At 42.8% G+C, this 18,092-nt stretch overlaps 1 protein-coding gene across 9 annotated transcripts in view; it reads right to left on the bottom strand.

Annotated features, from left to right (window-relative positions):
- Positions 1-305: 305 nt before the first annotated feature.
- The window catches only part of LIMD2 (LIM domain containing 2), a 54,460-nt gene continuing 36,673 nt past the window's right edge, over positions 306-18,092 (bottom strand). For 2 of the 9 annotated variants that reach the window (XM_073683082.1, XM_073683080.1), the window contains exons 2-6: positions 6,685-6,760; positions 5,944-5,976; positions 4,267-4,311; positions 4,038-4,177; positions 306-1,307 (exon numbers count right to left, since the gene is read on the bottom strand). In XM_073683082.1, the coding sequence (XP_073539183.1) occupies positions 1,145-1,307; positions 4,038-4,177; positions 4,267-4,311; positions 5,944-5,976; positions 6,685-6,726 (423 nt within the window). In that variant the 5' untranslated portion in view covers positions 6,727-6,760 and the 3' untranslated portion in view covers positions 306-1,144. Of the gene's footprint in view, positions 1,308-4,037; positions 4,178-4,266; positions 4,312-5,943; positions 5,977-6,684; positions 6,761-10,525; positions 10,675-18,092 lie in introns of those variants that run through there. The other 7 variants (XM_073683085.1, XM_073683083.1, XM_073683089.1 and 4 more) reach the window with 5 other exon arrangements.

The following is an 18,092-nucleotide window of genomic DNA, read 5'->3' on the forward strand; positions in this document are numbered from 1 at the left end:
ATCCCTCATAGCAACTTTTGTGGACTTTATGAAGATTATGTCATCATAGGGTGAGGTCTGTGCTTTGTTTTTATACCTTAATAGGACATCCTTGTCATTTAAATATGAAGCCCCTGCCTTAAGGGGGTGAAAAATAGATCACATTCTACAAGAGCAACCCATTACTACTAAAGACCCGATAATGGTACTACACTGTGGGACGACCTCCTTCTACATCATGATACCCATGGTGACCTAATCATTGCTGCAGGGCTGTTTTCGGAGTTGAGCTCAAGGAGTGCAGTACGTCACTATAGACACAAGAGTGAGATCCTACAGAGGCTTTTATTGTACAATCAAGGCTCAGGGATACGTTAAAAACAGTCTGTAAACAAAACCCAATCCCAGTGCAGAGTATTGGTAACTCCTCACCCGACCAGAGCGTCGAACATCCTTGGCCGGCAGTGAAAGAGTTAAGGAATGTTACAGGTTCTCTTTCCAGCAAAAAAAAGAGAGAAAGTGGTGATTTTTTTTTTTTTTAAGGCTGGAGGGAGGTGAATTGCAGAGATCACTCTTACATTAGGAGCATACCTCCTGGACGTTGCAGAGCAGAACAGTAAGGACAGAGCTGCCATTACCATGCCAAGTCTTCATACCGAACTGTCCTAGGAATGCTGGATCCCTATGGAGTGTATAATCAATGCTCCTGCTAAATGAGGGGTACAGCTTATCCCCCTGAGATTTGCAACAAAAAAAAAAAAAGTATCAGCTATCGGGGAACCCCTTTAGCCAGTAACACATGCCCATGCAATACCTTGCACTTGCTGCTGTGGATAATGTTGTTACTATCAAACTGCATGCCCTCCTTCACCCCCCTCCCGCCAGACGCATTCAAGAAGCCACCTGGGCCTAGAATTTAAAGGGACAAAATGAAGCAAGGCTAATTTTTAAAGAAAATTAATGGCCCAGGTAGTGTCCTTGACCTCTTGCAGTTAAACCCTCCCACCACCAGGAGGGACTAACGGCACAAGGTAATCATAGCGAAAGTGCCTTTATCTGCATTAAGCCCCCTCCCCAACCCGCCCACCGAGGCACATCAAGACTTCACCCCAAGTGCATTGTGGGTGAGAAGCGAAGCCCCTAGTGAGATGAATATTCTGCACCCTCAAGGCGCCTTGTCTCCAGGAGTTTCATGTTCTTTGTGGGTCCACAGATCCTTATGTGGCCGACGTCCAAATCCTTCATCGTAGTTCCCCTTGCTTTTAAAAAGTTGCTGAAAGTGAGGCTTGCAGTAAAATTCTCCATGTAGGGCGGCATAGGAGCCCAGGCTGGGGAGAAAGGAGGAGCGATAGGATTAGAGTTGCAAACCACAACCAGTATCCAAGGGGTAACGTTTCTCTTTGCAGAGAGTGACATGTTAAGCACGTCAAGGTGAGGAGACTTTTAAGCTGCAATGCTCCTCTGAGAAATATGCAAATTGTCTCTTCAGAGAGGAAGAGAACTAGAACTCTAGTGTCACCTATAGGAAGTAGCAATCCTAAAAGTTAATAGTGCCCCTTTAACGAGCCTTATCACATGACTTAGGATAATAGCCAAAACCAAAATCTTAATTTGCAGACACTGTGTTTCGGGGTACTGTCCCTCGTCAGTGAAAAGTGTGAGATATGATTTGGCTGGGTGAGAGGCGTCTGACCGGTATCCAAGGGGTAACGTTTCTCCTTGCGGAGAGTGACATGTTAAGCATGTCAAGGTGAGGAGACTTTTAAGCCGCAATGCTCCTCTGGGAAATATGCAAATTGTCTCTTCAGAAAGAAACAGAGTCTGCAAATTGAGATTTTGGTTCTGGCTATTATCCCAAGTCAGGTGACAAGGCTCCTTGGAGAGTCGATATTGACTTTTAGGATTACTACTTCCAATAGGTGGCTCTAGAGTTCTAGTTCTCTTCCTCTCTGAAGAGACAAACCACAACCAGGAATACGTGCACAGGGCCCTACATGTGTAAGATACCAAAGATGTACAACAGCAAAGTAATGCAAAAGAGGTGTGCACTAGAGATGACTCACAGGACCCTGGTCCAGCAGCCACATCAGTAGTCCGTGGCTACCTGACAGAAGCCCTGCAAAGAGCGTCCTACCCGTCTTCTGTTGATTAGCCGGCCTGGCGCAACATCATGTGTGCATCATGCCGCAACGATGACATCGTACCAGGCCACGTTATCAAAAGAGGAGCCGGAGACAGGATGAGATTCACAAGGAGTACTGACATGGCCTCTGGACCAGGGTCCTGCAAATTTCTAGTGACCACACCATTATCTAAATGTAATTAATGATGATATTTCAGGCTATAGAATGAACCCCACAAATATTTATAATAAATTAAAAGCACCCTATAAATACATCCAGATACATGTGAATGGTGTGGGCTGGAAATCAACGCGCTAAATCCCCAAAAGTGTTACAATGCTGGAAGACGAGAGATGTAGTGGCACCAGTTATCTGCAGAATTTCCCCCCATTTTGATAGCTTTTGCTATAACATTCATTTTTTGTATTTGCCCTTTGTAGCATTTCGGTGTAGTCTGGTTTGGCTTATTATCCTAGGTCATTAAAGGGTTGATATTGACTTTTAGGATTGCTTTCCACTAGGTGGCGCTAGAGTTCAAGTCCTCTTCCTCTCTGGAGAGGCGATTTGTGCACCCAGCTTCAAGTTCCAGCCTACACCGTTCGTGGACATAGTTTGCTCTTAAGTGTTGGTGGAGCTCATTATGTTACTTTATAGCCTAAAATGAAGCACCAATGATATTTAGATATAGGCAGGCACACATTTCTTGCATTATTTTGCTGCTTTATGATTAGAGATGAGCAAAACTATTTGCAGGGCCTTGATCCACCGGCCACGATGGTGTTGAATGGTAGTCAGACTATGGGACTGTGAATCTCCTACTACCTGCCGGCATCCCAGGCTGCTGTTCTGATCAGTAGGCCTCTGTGACCCATGTCATAAGGTCGCAGGGTCCTACTAATCAAAAGAGGCGCCCACCATGCCGGTAGGTAGTAGAAGGTTTGCAAGGCTCTGGTCTGGCTACTATGGCGTACCACCACGGCTACTGGACCATGGTTTTTCTCAACTCTAAATATGATTCATCTGGAGTCTGAAGGAACCTGTTACTCTACACTTTTACATGCATTTAGGGAGTCTTCAACAACCCCTTTAAAGGGGTATTCCCATCACCAAGATCCTATCCCAATATGTAGTAGGTGTAATAATAATAATAATAATAGCAAATACCTCCAACCGTTCTTCTGATTTGCCATCTCTCTTTCCTCATATACAGGCATTGCAGGACCTTAGGTATCCATGGTTATGACCACTGATATAGTGGCAGTTAGCTAGTTGCTAGTCGTCGTAACCATGGATACCTAAGCTACTGCAATGCCCTGCACATGGGGTAAGTGACATAGCGAATCAGAAGAACTATACTACATTTCTAATTGGAAGTATTTGCTAATAATATTATTATACCTACTACATATTGGGATAGGATCTTGGAAATGTGAATAACTCTTTAAGAATACTGGGAGCTGCCATTTTTTTGAGAAAACTACTAAGAGGCCTTTATTATTTTCAAGCCCATATCTGTTAGGCATCTAATCTCGCTACGTAGCACCACATAGATGGACAGACGCTGCGAGTTCAGTTTCCCTTCCCCTACCCGGTTTCACAGATATCCAAGATGCAGAGATATAAAATGTTAATTTTTTTGGTAGGGGAGACATCCCAATGGAGAGATGCCATTACAATTTTTTTTTTTTTATAGGGTTTAAAAAAATAAATAAAAAATAAAGTAAAATTTTGACCAATGTTCTCCAAACTGTGACCCTCCAGCAGAAGCAAAAGTGCAACTCTTATCTGACAGTTAGCCAGGACATGTTGAGAGTTGTAGTTCTGCCATAGCAGGAAGGCTACAGGATGCAGATTACTGCAAAGCTGGAAAAAAAAAATCACTTTCAAGTCAAGCTGTAGATTCAAGGACCTCTAGCCTCTGCGATATGGACCCACCTCAGTTTGGTACTGCAGTGCTTACAGCAAAAGCATCGGTTGTGGAAGATGTGTTTGTCAGCGACCAACCTCTCCATGGGGTACACGGTCGTCTGGCAGGAGGAGCATAGTTCTTTAGGTGGGGGCTTCATACTAAAAGACTGTGCAGAGATGGGAGGCTCATTAGTAAGTGCAAAAAATATCATCCCATTCATATACATATGTGAGGAAAGGGAAGACTTGCGCTCACCTTTGACCTTTGTACAACACTGGCCCCCGGGCTGCAGGCAGAATCCTAGAGAGAAAAAACAGAAAAAAATATGACCGTACGGTATGTCGTTAGTAGCGGATTAGATTCCACGCACGTCACACATCCTGTTTCCTGCTTATTTTGCTTCGGTAAGGAATCGTTGAACGTTTTAGAAAAAAAATCTTCAAGCTAAAGGGCCTGTCCAGTGAGATCAAGTCATCACTGATCCACAGGATAGGTGGTAACTTATGGTTTGGTGGGGGTCTGGATAATGGGACCTGGACTGATCGGCAGAAGGAGGAGTTGTTATCCCAGTTAGTATGGAGCTGCTGTGCACATGCTCGACCTGCGCTCCATTCATTCTCTATGGGGCTGCTTTAAAGCGGAGTATAGCCCTCAGTAGTCCCATAGGGGATGGATGGAGCTGCATTTGGGCATGCGCACTGCAGCTCCATTCTAAGACTGGGGTCACACTGGAGTATTTCTTCTCATGCGAGAGCATCGGCTGAATTATGCTAATAACACTCGGAGCAAACTCTGTAAAAGTGTGAGTCTAGTGTCACCTTAGTGTGATCCCATTTTCTCGCATGAGAGAATCGTATCACAGGTGAGGAGAAGATGGAGACCTTACTTTCTCCATCTTCTCCATTGTTTGAGTCCACGGATGTTGGGCTGCACTTGGATGACATCCAAGTGCAGTCCGATGTTTCACACGCACCCATAGACTTGTATGGTATTCCTGGTGGTTGAACCCCCACCAATCAATAACATATACTGTGCGCCGCGCCAGCGTTTTTTATTTTTTATATTTTACCGCTGGAGTGGTGTCACTAATCTAAGTTCCCTGCCCCTCATCTTATACTCACCAGCCACCATCTTCATCTGTTATCAGCACCGCTCCGGTCGTCGTCTGCATTTTGTGTCCTGCCGGATCGCTCCAGTGTTTATTGAGCGATCCGGAAGTAACTACTCAATGTTAGTCTATGAGAACCAGAACGAGACTCCCATAGACTTACACTGAGAGCTTGTGACCGTTACCTCTGACTTCCGATCAGTGAGAAGTTGCGGAGCAGGACCGGAGGGACGCCGGGTATAGCTGAAGACATCAGCTGGTAAGTTTATTGCTAGGGGCAGGGAACAAGGATTATTGATACCACTCCAGGACTGAAATTAAATAAAACAAAACGCTGGAGTGGTGTTTTAGTGCGTTTTTCAGATCTGTTTGACACTGCCAAATCATGTGCACATATGAGATTTGCGTAACTGTGGTCCCATGCAGAGTCTTAGGCACTTCTCTCAACGTTGAGAGAAGCGGATGAAAATCTAGTCTGCAATTATGCAAATCTCAAACATACGGTAACATGGCCGCCCACTCGCACTGCGAATACAGAACAACACTGTCACCATTTGGCACCCTGCAATCACAGAGTTTCTTTTTAGCCTAGAAAACCCCTTTAACTGAGTAAACTCCCCTGAGTGGACCCCGACGGTAGCCAGAAATGTATCATCTAGCTTGTATGAGCTGTGGATTGGGAGTTCTGATATCTTGTAGATATACTGTGAAGCTAATTGCATGATTTCAGACCTATAAATTGTGCTCAATGGTGGACATTCCCTTTAAGAAGATACTAGACCTAGAAAGAATGAGAAAAGACAGCAATAAAGAAAATACTTAACTGTTTGCCAGCCTGCAAGACTTTGTGCAATCTGCTGAAACAAACAAACAATCTTATAGAAACCCAGCGGAAGAAAGAGGGGTCCATCTCCTCCTGACCCCCCTCAATCTTTTGCTGGTGACTGGCATAGATAGTGGTGGCCACTAGAGTTGAGCAAAAAAATTTGTAAGACCTTGGTCCAGAGGCCACGTCGATAGACTGTGGATGCCGGGCTGTCGCCTGGCGAACTTCTTCCATCTACGTGTTTCTTCTGATTAGGCTGGGCATGCAGTCATCATCCCAGCGTGACGTATACAATAAGAATAGGGGAGCCTGCAGGTTCGATTGGGTCTTGTCCACAGGCCACGTCAGTAGGGTCCTACAAGGCTTTTTGCTGGATTCTAGTGGCCACTATTGCAGGCAGAGGGTACAGACAATAAGGAGAGGTTTCTGCTTTCCAGCCAAACAGACAGCCCTGAGCCCCATCCCTTTTTACTTCCCACGCACTGGCACTTGATGGGGTAGAAAATGCCCAACTCCTTGGATACATATGGAAATGTTTTTTCAGTTTGTGTCTCTTAACACCTTGAAATGTGACGGGATGTAAGAACAGGAGGACAGATATCTGTTCACAAGTGATTTCTGTGGATCCCCTGCACATTCAGGTTTTCCACAATCCGTCTGCCATTTCTCAGCGGTTTCTACACAGTCACTGTACAAAAATGCCAGTGGTGGCTTCAGTACATGGATGGGCTGGACTTACATGGCTTGTGGCCGCTGTGGTGGGAATTTTGGCCTGAAACATCGCTCTGGATTTCTCTAATTTACTTAATTCTCATCTGTAAATAAAACATAAAAAGAAAAAGCCTTTAAATCCATCACATCAGAAGAAGCCATCTAGAAGACCAATGTTCATATGTAGTATAAATCGATAGAATATTCGGGTTAGGTCTTCCCTTCACCCCCAAAATCAAACGTTACATAACTTTGGGGCCCAATGATCTGGTTTACCTTCATGGAGTCTACACAGGAAACCTTCCCTCTTCTACATCATGTGCTATCAGATGGAGTAGATCTTATGAAGGCTACAAGGTGGCTCATGGCAGCTCCACTTGATTGCCATATGCCACAATCAGCCACATATATTAAACAGGGTGGACTAAATATAAGACTTTGGGTTTGAGGGACCTGAGGTACATCCTGACGAGTAGATCCATCAGATAGAATTCTACTTTACTTTCCTCTAAACACAAGGCCTGTAACCCCAGGGAGAATAATTTCTACCTCCTCCTAGCGGAAGTTGAGGCCGAAAGAGTATGAAGGAGTTAATGCAGATTGTCAAAGTCACCTCTGTCATTTCCCGTCACCCTGTGGCTTCTGCTATTTCCTGACAGATTGCACCATTCTCTTGTACTTATAAACATGTACTCTATACAGTAGACATGTAGAAGATCTGCGCTGCCCTCCTCGCCCCGGGTTGCATTTTAAAGAGCTATTCAATTCTGCACGACAAGTTGGTACGGACTGGGAATACTGTCACTGGAGCTAAAATTTCTTCCGAAAAGTGACAGCTATCATGCGTACGAGATCAAGACGTCTATGGTAGTCCCCAACCTTCCCACACTCACAGGGAGTGTCAAATACAGAGCTATAACACCAGACACAAGGCCCACACCCACACCAAGCTTCTGACAGTAGCATGATGCTAAATATTATATAAATATATCTATTCCTAGATTTCTCAATACACACACATATATAAACATATACACACATATATATATATATATATATATATATATATATATATATATATATATATATATATATATATATATATATATATATATATATATATGCGCAGTGGTGTGAAAAAGTGTTTGCCCCCTTCCTGATTTCTTATTCTTTTGAATGTTTGTCACACTTAAAGGTTTCTGATCACAAAACAAATTTAAATATTGACAAAGATAAGACAAGTAAACAAAAGATGCAGGTTTTAAATGAAGGTCTTTATTATTAAGAGAAAAAGAAATCCAAACCTACAGGGAACTGTGTGAAGAAGTGACCCCACCCCCCTTAAAACATAAATTAACGGTGGTCTATCACATCTTTGGGAACTGATTTAAATTTCCCTAGCCCCACACAAGCCTGATTACTGCCACACCTGTTCTCTATCAGGAAATCACTGCCTGACAAAGTAAAGTAGACCAAAAGTTCCTCAAAAGCTAGATATCATGCTGTGAGCCAAAGAAATTCAGGAACAAATGAGAAACAAAGTAATTGAGATCTATCAGTCTGGAAAAGGTTATAAAGCCACTTCTAAAGCTTTGGGACTCCAGTGAACCACATTGAGAGCCATTATCCACAAATGGTGAAAACACAAAACAGTGGTGAACCTTCCCAAGAGTGGCCGGCCGACCAAAATTACCACAAGAGCGCAGCGACGACTCATCCAAGAGGTCACAAAAGACCCCACAACAACATCCAAAGAACTACAGGCCTCACTTGCCTCAGTTAAAGTCAGTGTTCACGACTCCACCATAAGAAAGAGACTGGGCAAAAATGGCATGCATGGCAGAGTTCCAAGACGAGAACCACTGCTGAGCAAAAATAACAAAGGCTCGTCTCCATTTTGCCAGAAAACATCTTGATGATCGCCAAGACTTTTGGGAGAATACTCTGTGGATTGACAAGACAAAAGTTGAACTTTTGGAAGGTGTATGTCCCATTACATCTGGTGTAGAAGTAACACAGCATTTCAGAAAAGGAACCTCATACTAACAGTAAACTATGGTGGTGGTAGTGTGATGGTCTGGGGCTGTTTTGCTGATTCAAGACCTGGAAGACTTGCTGTGGTAAATGGAACCATGAACTCTGTCTATCAAAAAATCCTGAAGGAGAATGTCCGGCCAACTGTTCGTGACCTCAAGCTGAAGCGCACTTGGGTTATGCAGCAGGACAATGATCCAAAACACACCAGCAAATCCACTTCTGAAAGGCTTAAGAAAAACAAAATTAAGACTTTGGCGTGGCCTAGTCAAAACCCTGACCTTAATCTGATTGAGATGCTGTGGCATGACCTTAAAAAGGCAGTTCATGCTCTAAAAACCTTGTGGTTGAATTACAACAATTTTGCAAAGATGAGTGGGCCAAAATTACTCCACAGCGTTGTAAAAGACTCATTGCCAGTTATCACAAACGCTTGATTGCAGTTGTTGCTGCTAAGGGTGGCCCAACCACTTATTAGGTTTAGGGGGCAATCACTTTTTCACAGAGGGCCCTGTAGGTTTGGATTTCTTTTTCCCTTAATAATAAAGACCTTCATTTAAAAACTGCATTTTGTGGTTACTTGTGATATCTTTGTCTAATATTTAAACTTGTTTTATGAGCTGAAACATTTAAGTGTGACAAACATGCAAAAGAATAAGAAATCAGGAAGGGGGCAAAAACTTTTTCACACCACTGTATATATAACACACATACATATTTTATATATACACACATGAAATATATATTACACATACATACACATGTATATATCACACGCACGTCTTGTTTTAACAAAAATCTCCTCTGCATTTACAGGATGATAGCCCTTTATGGCAGCAAATATCCATCCTGGTAAATGCATGACATCTGCCTCGAACTCGAAGGCTTTTTTTTTTTAAACAGTTCTCATGATTTTCCCACAGGGCTATCGGTCATCTCAGACATGTTTGGTCAGAGCGTGGAATCTCGGCACATATGGGAGTCATCTCCACAAAGCCTAAGGCAAAACCTCCGGTCTCACAATTACGTAGCACCCCGCTGCTCACATGACTGCTATCTAACTGCACTTTTTTGTTGAGTTATTAGCTGATTATTTTTTTGATTTTTCTAACTGTTCATGTTAGACATGTTAGAAAATAAATAAAAAATAATAAAAAATTATTTTTTTTTTTTACTTTTTTGCTTATTTTCCACATTATGCAAGGAGATAGATATTAATATACATATCATAACATGATTTATGAGAAAGCCGAAATGCAAAATTAATTATGGTATTCTTGATACCAGTACGATACGTATGTGTGCTCCCATGTGATGGGAGCGGTTGGGTGGATTAGGACTTTCCTTACAGACAGGGATGTGATTATGTATTAGGACATCTATCTGGCAGACAACATATAATTCTCAGGGACCCCAACATGGCAGCTACTTGTTTCTAGTTTACAGCTCTTTGCAGGTTGGTGCCCAGGTGGAGATCTTTGAGATGCCCACTGTACTGAGGATTACACAGCGACGTTCATTCATTTACTATAGAGCCATGTCCCCAAGAACTAGCAATCTCAGTGCTCACCTAACAGATGCAGATCTGAGTAATGCCTGTCACTATTGCGAAGCTTCCCTATACAGAGCAAAAATGCCATCCTCATTGAAGATCCCTGTATGTGCCCAGATGGCATGTTCTTCTCACGTATAAAAATAGCTTGTGATGTGCACAGAACTCGGCCACCCACTGGCAGCAAGAACCAGACTGGGGAGAAACGGGAAAAGCAGCAGATAATAATAAGCAGGGGATGCAAAGGAAGGATCGGAAGTGAGATATAATTAAAGGGACTTACTGCTGCAGGACTCCAGGCTGAAGAGCAGCTCTCCTGCAGAAATTCTGAAGAAAGGACATTACCCCACCCCTTGTACATCTGAGTGTATAAGTCGCCTCCCTTGGGGCACACACAGGATGCACACATCAGACACAACTGCACTTCCTGGAAGCGCTGTGTGCACAGGCAATATCACAACAAGATAAAAGTATGGCCCCATACTCTAACCACTCGTGATAGGAGGTTCTGCTGCCCCCATCTTGGTCTCATTTTTTTTCCGGTATATTTTGTAAAGATCATATCCCTTAAAAGGTTCCGACAACCCAGAAAATTGAGGACAAACCCAACCTGGATTGGGCTCCTTCCAGGGACAGCTGCAGGGGCTGGGCTGCCTCTATAGTATAAATGTTATTGGGAAGTAGGAAACATGGAAACATAAAAAATAGCAACAATGGAAATAAATGCAAATCATCAAGAAAAAAGAAGAAAAGTCCCTGGATATATGAGCTTATACCAGGGGTCCTCAAACTTTTTAAACAGGGGGCCAGTTCACGGTCCCTCAGACCATTGGAGGGCCGGAATATAGTTTTTAAAAAAAACTATGAACAAATTCCTATGCACACTGCACATATCTTATTTTGTAGTAAAAAAAAACAATACAGGAACAAATACAATATTTAAAATGAAGAACAAGTAAAGTTAAATCAACCGGTATTTCAATAGGTAGGTAACTGTACTCAATAGGCAGCATAGGTCCCCAATAGGCAGGTAAATGTATCCAATAGGCAGCATAGGTCCACAATAGGCAGGTAAATATCCCCAATAGGCAGGTAAATGTCCCCAATAGGCAGCATAGGTCCCCAATAGGCAGCATAGGTCCTCAATGGGCAGGTAAATGTTCCCAATAGGCAGGCTGTTTCCCCCTTATAATGCCATATGCAGGCTGTTCCACCCCTTATAATGCCCTATGCAGGCTGTTCCCCCCTTATAATGCCCCATGCAGGATGTCACCCCCATATAATGCCCCATGCAGGATGTCACCCCCATATAATGCCCCATGCAGCATGTCACCCCCCCATATAATGCCCCATGCAGCATGTCACCCCCCCATATTATGCCCCATGCAGCATGTCACCCCCCCATATTATGCCCCATGCAGCATGTCACCCCCCCCATATTATGCCCCATGCAGCATGTCACCCCCCCCCCATATTATGCCCCATGCAGGATGTCACCCCCCCATATTATACCCCTTGCAGGATGTCACCCCCCTATATAATGACCTATGCTTCCATACATAAAAAAAAAAAAATCCAATACTCACCTCACTAATCACTTGCTGCAGCAGCTCTACTCTGGTCTGGACTCCAGCATTGCGGTGGCGTCCCGCTCTGCGCTGCCTATGACAGCACTCGGGAGGGCGCGGTGTAAAGACGTCACCGCACCCTCTGACCTGAGACGTCACAGGAAGCGCAGAGCAGGAAGACAGCGGACCTGCGGAGGCACGGGGAGAGGTAAGTATCCGCCTGCCGGGGCCCTGAGCAAGCTGAGTAGAAGGGCGGGCGCTGACACCGCTCCCCTCTCCTCCGCCCATAGCCCGGCGGGCCGGATAAAAGTCCTCTGCGGGCCGCATGTGGCCCGCGGGCCGTAGTTTAAGAACCCCTGGCTTATACTCTAAAGCCAACAAGAAATTAGATTGGTATTCACTTAGTATGACACAAGACATATTAAATTAGCGTAGACTGAAAACACCAATTCTGGAGGGACCAGATGACCATCTAATATGTGTATAAGGGTTTCTCAACCCTACCCAAGCAGATTGGGCAAGTAGAATTTCAACATCCGATTCTTTTCTTGCCAGAAAAGTTAAAGGGGTATTCCCATCTCCAAGATCCTATCCCAATATGTAGAAGGTGTAATAATATTATTAGCAAATACCTCCAATTAACAATGTAGTATAGTTTTTCTGATTTGCTATGTCACTTGAAATAGCGAGTCAGAAAAGCTATACTACATTTCTAATTGGAGGTATTTGCTAATATTATTATTATTACACCTACTACATATGGGAATGGGATCTTGGAGATGGGAATACCCCTTTAAGCTCTCCCCTGAGGAGTTTAGCAGCGACTTTTCTCCCCTATGCCCATTCAAAATACTTGTCAAGTGGGTACGGAAAAATAATTGTCCTCAGTAACTGAAAACCTCCTGTAAGCTGGCCATACACAATAAAGCGCTTGGCTGGCACCTACAGTACAGACCAAAAGTTTGGACACACCTTCTCATTTAAACATTTTTCTGTATTTTCATTACTATGAAAATTGTACATTCACACTGAAGGCATCAACACTATGAATTAACACATGTGGAATTATATACTTAACAAAAAAGTGTGAAACAACTGAAAATATGTCTTATATTCTAGGTTCTTCAAAGTAGCCACCTTTTGCTTTGATGACTGCTTTGCACACTCTTGGCATTCTCTTGATGAGCTTCAAGTGGTAGTCACCGGAAATGGTTTTCACTTCACAGGTGTGTCCTGTCAGGTTTAATAAGTGGGATTTCTTGCCTTATAAATGGGGTTGGGACCATCAGTTGTGTTGTGCAGAAGTCTGGTGGATACACAGCTGATAGTCCTACTAAATAGACTGTTAGAATTTGTATTATGGCAAGAAAAAAGCAGCTAAGTAAAGAAAAACGAGTGGCCATCATTACTTTAAGAAATGAAGGTCAGTCAGTGCGAAAAATTGGGAAAACGTTGAAAGTGTCCCCAAGTGCAGTTGCAAAAACCATCAAGCGCTACAAAGAAACTGGCTCACATGAGGACCGACCCAGGAAAGGAAGACCAAGAGTCACCTCTGCTTCTGAGGATAAGTTTATCTGAGTCACCAGCCTCAGAAATCGCAGGTTAACAGCAGCTCAGATTAGAGACCAGGTCAATGCCATACAGAGTTCTAGCAGCAGACACATCTCTACAACAACTGTTAAGAGGAGACTTTGTGCAGCTGGCCTTCATGGTAAAATAGCTGCTAGGAAACCACTGCTAAGGACAGGCAACAAGCAGAAGAGACAAGTTTGGGCTAAAGAACACAAGGAATGGACATTAGACCAGTGGAAATCTGTGCTTTGGTCTGAGGAGTCCAAATTTGAGATCTTTGGTTCCAACCACCGTGTCTTTGTGCGACGCAGAAAAGGTGAACGGATGGACTCTACATGCCTGGTTCCCACCGTGAAGCATGGAGGAGGAGGTGTGATGGTGTGGGGGTGCTTTGCTGGTGACACTGTTGGGGATTTATTCAAAATTGAAGGCATACTGAACCAACATGGCTACCACAGCATCTTGCAGCGGCATGCTGTTCCATCCGGTTTGTGTTTAGTTGGACCATCATTTATTTTTCAACAGGACAATGATCCCAAACACCTCCAGGCTGTGTAAGGGCTATTTGACCAAGAAGGAGAGTGATGGGGTGCTACGCCAGATGACCTGGCCTCCACAGTCACCAGACCTGAACCCAATCGAGATGGTTTGGGGTGAGCTGGACCGCAGAGTGAAGGCAAAAGGGGCAACAAGTGCTAAGCATCTCTGGGAACTCCTTCAAGATTGTTGGAAGACCATTTCCGGTGACTACCTCTTGAAGCTCATCAAGAGAATGCCAAGAGTGTGCAAAGCAGTCATCAAAGCAAAAGGTGGCTACTTTGAAGAGCCTAGAATATAAGACATATTTTCAGTTGTTTCACACTTTTTTGTTAAGTATATAATTCCACATGTGTTAATTCATAGTTTTGATGCCTTCAGTGTGAAAGTACAATTTTCATAGTCATGAAAACAGAAAAATCTTTAAATGAGAAGGTGTGTCCAAACTTTTGGTCTGTACTGTATATGATGGGTATTTCCATCTGTAGTGTATATACAGTCATATGAAAAAGTTTGGGCACCCCTATTAATCTTAAGCTTAATGTTTTATAAAAATTGGTGTTTTTGCAACAGCTATTTCAGTTTGATATATGTAATAACTGTTGGACACAGTAATGTTTCTGCCTTGAAATGAGGTTTATTGTGCTAACAGAAAATGTGCAATCTGCATTCAAACAAAATTTGACCGGTGCATAAGTATGGGCACCCTTATCATTTTCTTGTTTTAAATACTCCTGCCTACTTTTTACTGACTTACTAAAGCACTTTTTTTGGTTTTGTAACCTCATTGAGCTTTGAACTTTATAGCCAGGTGTATGCAATCATGAGAAAAGCTACTTAAAGTGGCCACTTGCAAGTTGTTCTCCTGTTTGAATCTCCTCTGAAGAGTGGCATCATGGGCTCCTCAAAACAACTGTCAAATGATCTGAAAACAAAGATTATTCAACATAGTTGTTCAGGGGAAGGATACAAAAAGCTGTCTCAGAGATTTAACCTGTCAGTTTCCACTGTGAGGAACATAGTAAGGAAATGGAAGAACATAGGGACAGTTCTTGTTAAGGCCAGAAGTGTCAGGACAAGAAAAACATCAGAAAGGCAGAGAAGAAGAATGGTGAGATCAGTCAAGGACAATCCTCAGACCACCTCCAGAGAGCTGCAGCATCAACTTGCTGCAGATGGTGTCACTGTGCATCGGTCAACTATACAACGCACTTTGCACAAGGAGAAGCTGTATGGGAGAGTGATGCGAAAGAAGCCGTTTCTGCAAGTACGCACAAACAGAGTCGGCTGAGGTATGCAAAAGCACATTTGAAGAAGCCTATTTCTTTTTGGAAGAAGGTCCTGTGGACTGATGAAACCAAGATTGAGTTGTTTGGTCATACAAAAAGGCGTTATGCATGGTGGCAAAAAAACACAGCATTCCAAGAAAAACACTTGCTACCCACAGTAAAATTTGGTGGAGGTTCCATCATGCTTTGGGGCTGTGTGGTCAATGCCGGCACTGGGAATCTTGTTAAAGTTGAGGGACGCATGGATTCCACTCAGTATCAGCAGATTCTTGGCAATAGTGTTCAAAAATCAGTGATAAAGTTGAAGTTACGCAGTGGATGGATCTTTCAGCAAGACAATGATCCAAAACACCGCTCCAAATCTACTCAGGCATTCATGCAGAGGAACAATTACAATGTTCTGGAATGGCCATCCCAGTCCCCAGACCTGAATATCATTGAACATCTGTGGGATCATTTGAAGAGGCTGTCCATGCACGGCGACCATCAAACTTAACTGAACTGGAATTGTTTTGTAAAGAGGAATGGTCAAAAATACCTTCATCCAGGATCCAGGAACTCATTAAAAGCTACAGGAAGCGACTAGAGGCTGTTATTTTTGCAAAAGGAGGATCTACTAAATATTAATGTCACTTTTCTGGTGACGTGCCCATACTTATGCACCTGTCAAATTTTGTTTGAATGCAGATTGCACATTTTCTGTTAGTACAATAAACCTCATTTCAAGGCAGAAACATTACTGTATCCAACAGTTATTACATATATCAAACTGAAATAGCTGTTGCAAAAACACCAATTTTTATAAAACATTAAGCTTAAGATTAATAGGGGTGCCCAAACTTTTTCATATGACTGTATACTATAGTATATACACATACACACATACAGTGCTCAGCATAAATGAGTACACCCCAAGAGATTTGTTTGAAAACCTTTAGTTTCCTTTCATAGTCAACAATTTTGGAACCAAGATTTGTCATTTTGCACACCTATCATTCAAGACCATGTTGCAAAAATGAGTATACATCAATGAAAGTCTAAAGAAAAAAGCTAAAATTTAGACTGCAAAATTCTAACTAACAAAGATTCAACCAGAGGTGTCCAGCAGACAGTGGACCATAAAAGGGAGTTAGCTAACAAAGAAAACCCTTTCCATTTGAAGCTGTCATCAATAGCACCACATGGAAAGAGCAATGTCTCAAGGCCTGAGAAAGAAAATAATTTCATTACAAAAAAAAGGTGAAGGCTACAAGAAGTTCACCAAAGCTTTACTTATCTATCGGAATACTGTAGCAAAAGTCATACAAAAATCTAACAAAGATGGAGCGGTAACCATCTCATAGAGACATCCAGGTCGACCACGGAAGTTATCACCTAAATAAAAACATCTTCTGATGAGAAGGGTGGAAGAAAAAAGCCAAAAGGGTGAGTGTTCTCCATGACACAATACGACATACACTGTTGAAGAATGGCATACATGGGTTTCATCCACAAAGAATGCCATGGGAATGGCTTTCCAACAGTCTTGAAGGAGTTCCCAGAGGTGCTGAGCTGTTTTGCCTTCATTCTGTTTCAAACTTATCTGAAACAATCTCAATAAGGTAGACATTGGGGGACTGGAGAGGCCATGTTATCTGAGGCAGCACACTATCCCTCTCTTTCTTGGTCATATAGCCCTTCCATAGCCTGGAGGTGTTTTTGTCGGTGTCCTGTTACAACACAAATGGTGGTCCCAATAAGTGCAATCTAGATGGGATGGCATGTCATTGCAGAATGCTGTGGTAACCATGCTGGGTAAGAGTGACTTGACATAACCAACAGTATCCTCAGCAAAGCTCCCCCACGCCATCACACTTGTCTCTCCATGCCTCACGCTGGGCATCACACATGTAGAAACCATCTGCTCACCTTTTCTGCATCTCACAAAAACATGGTGATTGGCACCAAAAATATAAAATTTTGACTTAGACTACAATACAAATGTCCACTCCTTGTATTGCTTGGCCCAGATAAGTCTTCTCTTGTTTTCCGTCCTCTATAGTGTTATTTTTACTTTTTTTTTGCAGCAATTGGACCATAAAGGCCTGCTTCTCACAGTCTCCTCTAGACAGATGATGTTGAGATCTGTCTTCTACTTGATCTCTGTGCATCATTTATAAGGCTGTTGTTATCGGAGATGCTGTCATTTTGTGGTTTCACAGGCTGGTAACTCTGAAGAACATATCCTTTGCAGCAGAGGTAATTCTTAGTCTTCTTTCCTGGAGCGGTACTCATGAAAGCCAATTTCATCATAGCGAATGATGGTTTTCATGACTGCACTTGAGGATACCTTCAAGGTTTTAGCAATTTTCCAGCATGAATGACCTTCATGTCTTAAAGTAATGATGGACAGTCAATTCTTTTGACTTAGTTGAGTGGTACTTGCCATATTCTGGCTTAGAACAGTTGTGGAATAGGGTTCAGCACTGTATGGAGCTGTGCACCAACAAATAATAATAATTGGCTTCTTTAATTGAAAGCTTTGTGAATCCTTCATAAAAGCTTCTTTTTGGATGCACTGTATTAAAATCAATGAAAAACACAAGAACGAGTCGCTGCAGCTCCCTTCCCCCTCCCGCAGTGAACAGCCACATATTCGGAAAGATCAGCATCTTGTCTGCATGTGTTCTCCCAAATTACTTGTTTGTTTTCTGATCTGACGTCTATACACCAAACATTTGAAGATTACTTACCAGATATAATGGGGGGAGGGGCATTTAACAAAAGTTTGTCAACTTGTAAAATATTGCTCAAAATTAAGTAACAGTTGAGCCAATATTGTACAAAAATAACATTGCAAAGTTTGCTGCTTGCAACCAACCAAATCTGCCCCCTAAAATGTTAA

Source organism: Phyllobates terribilis, unplaced genomic scaffold, assembly GCF_046119375.1.
Source record: "Phyllobates terribilis strain yellow unplaced genomic scaffold, ASM4611937v1 Scaffold_5__5_contigs__length_657084704, whole genome shotgun sequence".
Classification (NCBI taxonomy): domain Eukaryota; kingdom Metazoa; phylum Chordata; class Amphibia; order Anura; family Dendrobatidae; genus Phyllobates; species Phyllobates terribilis.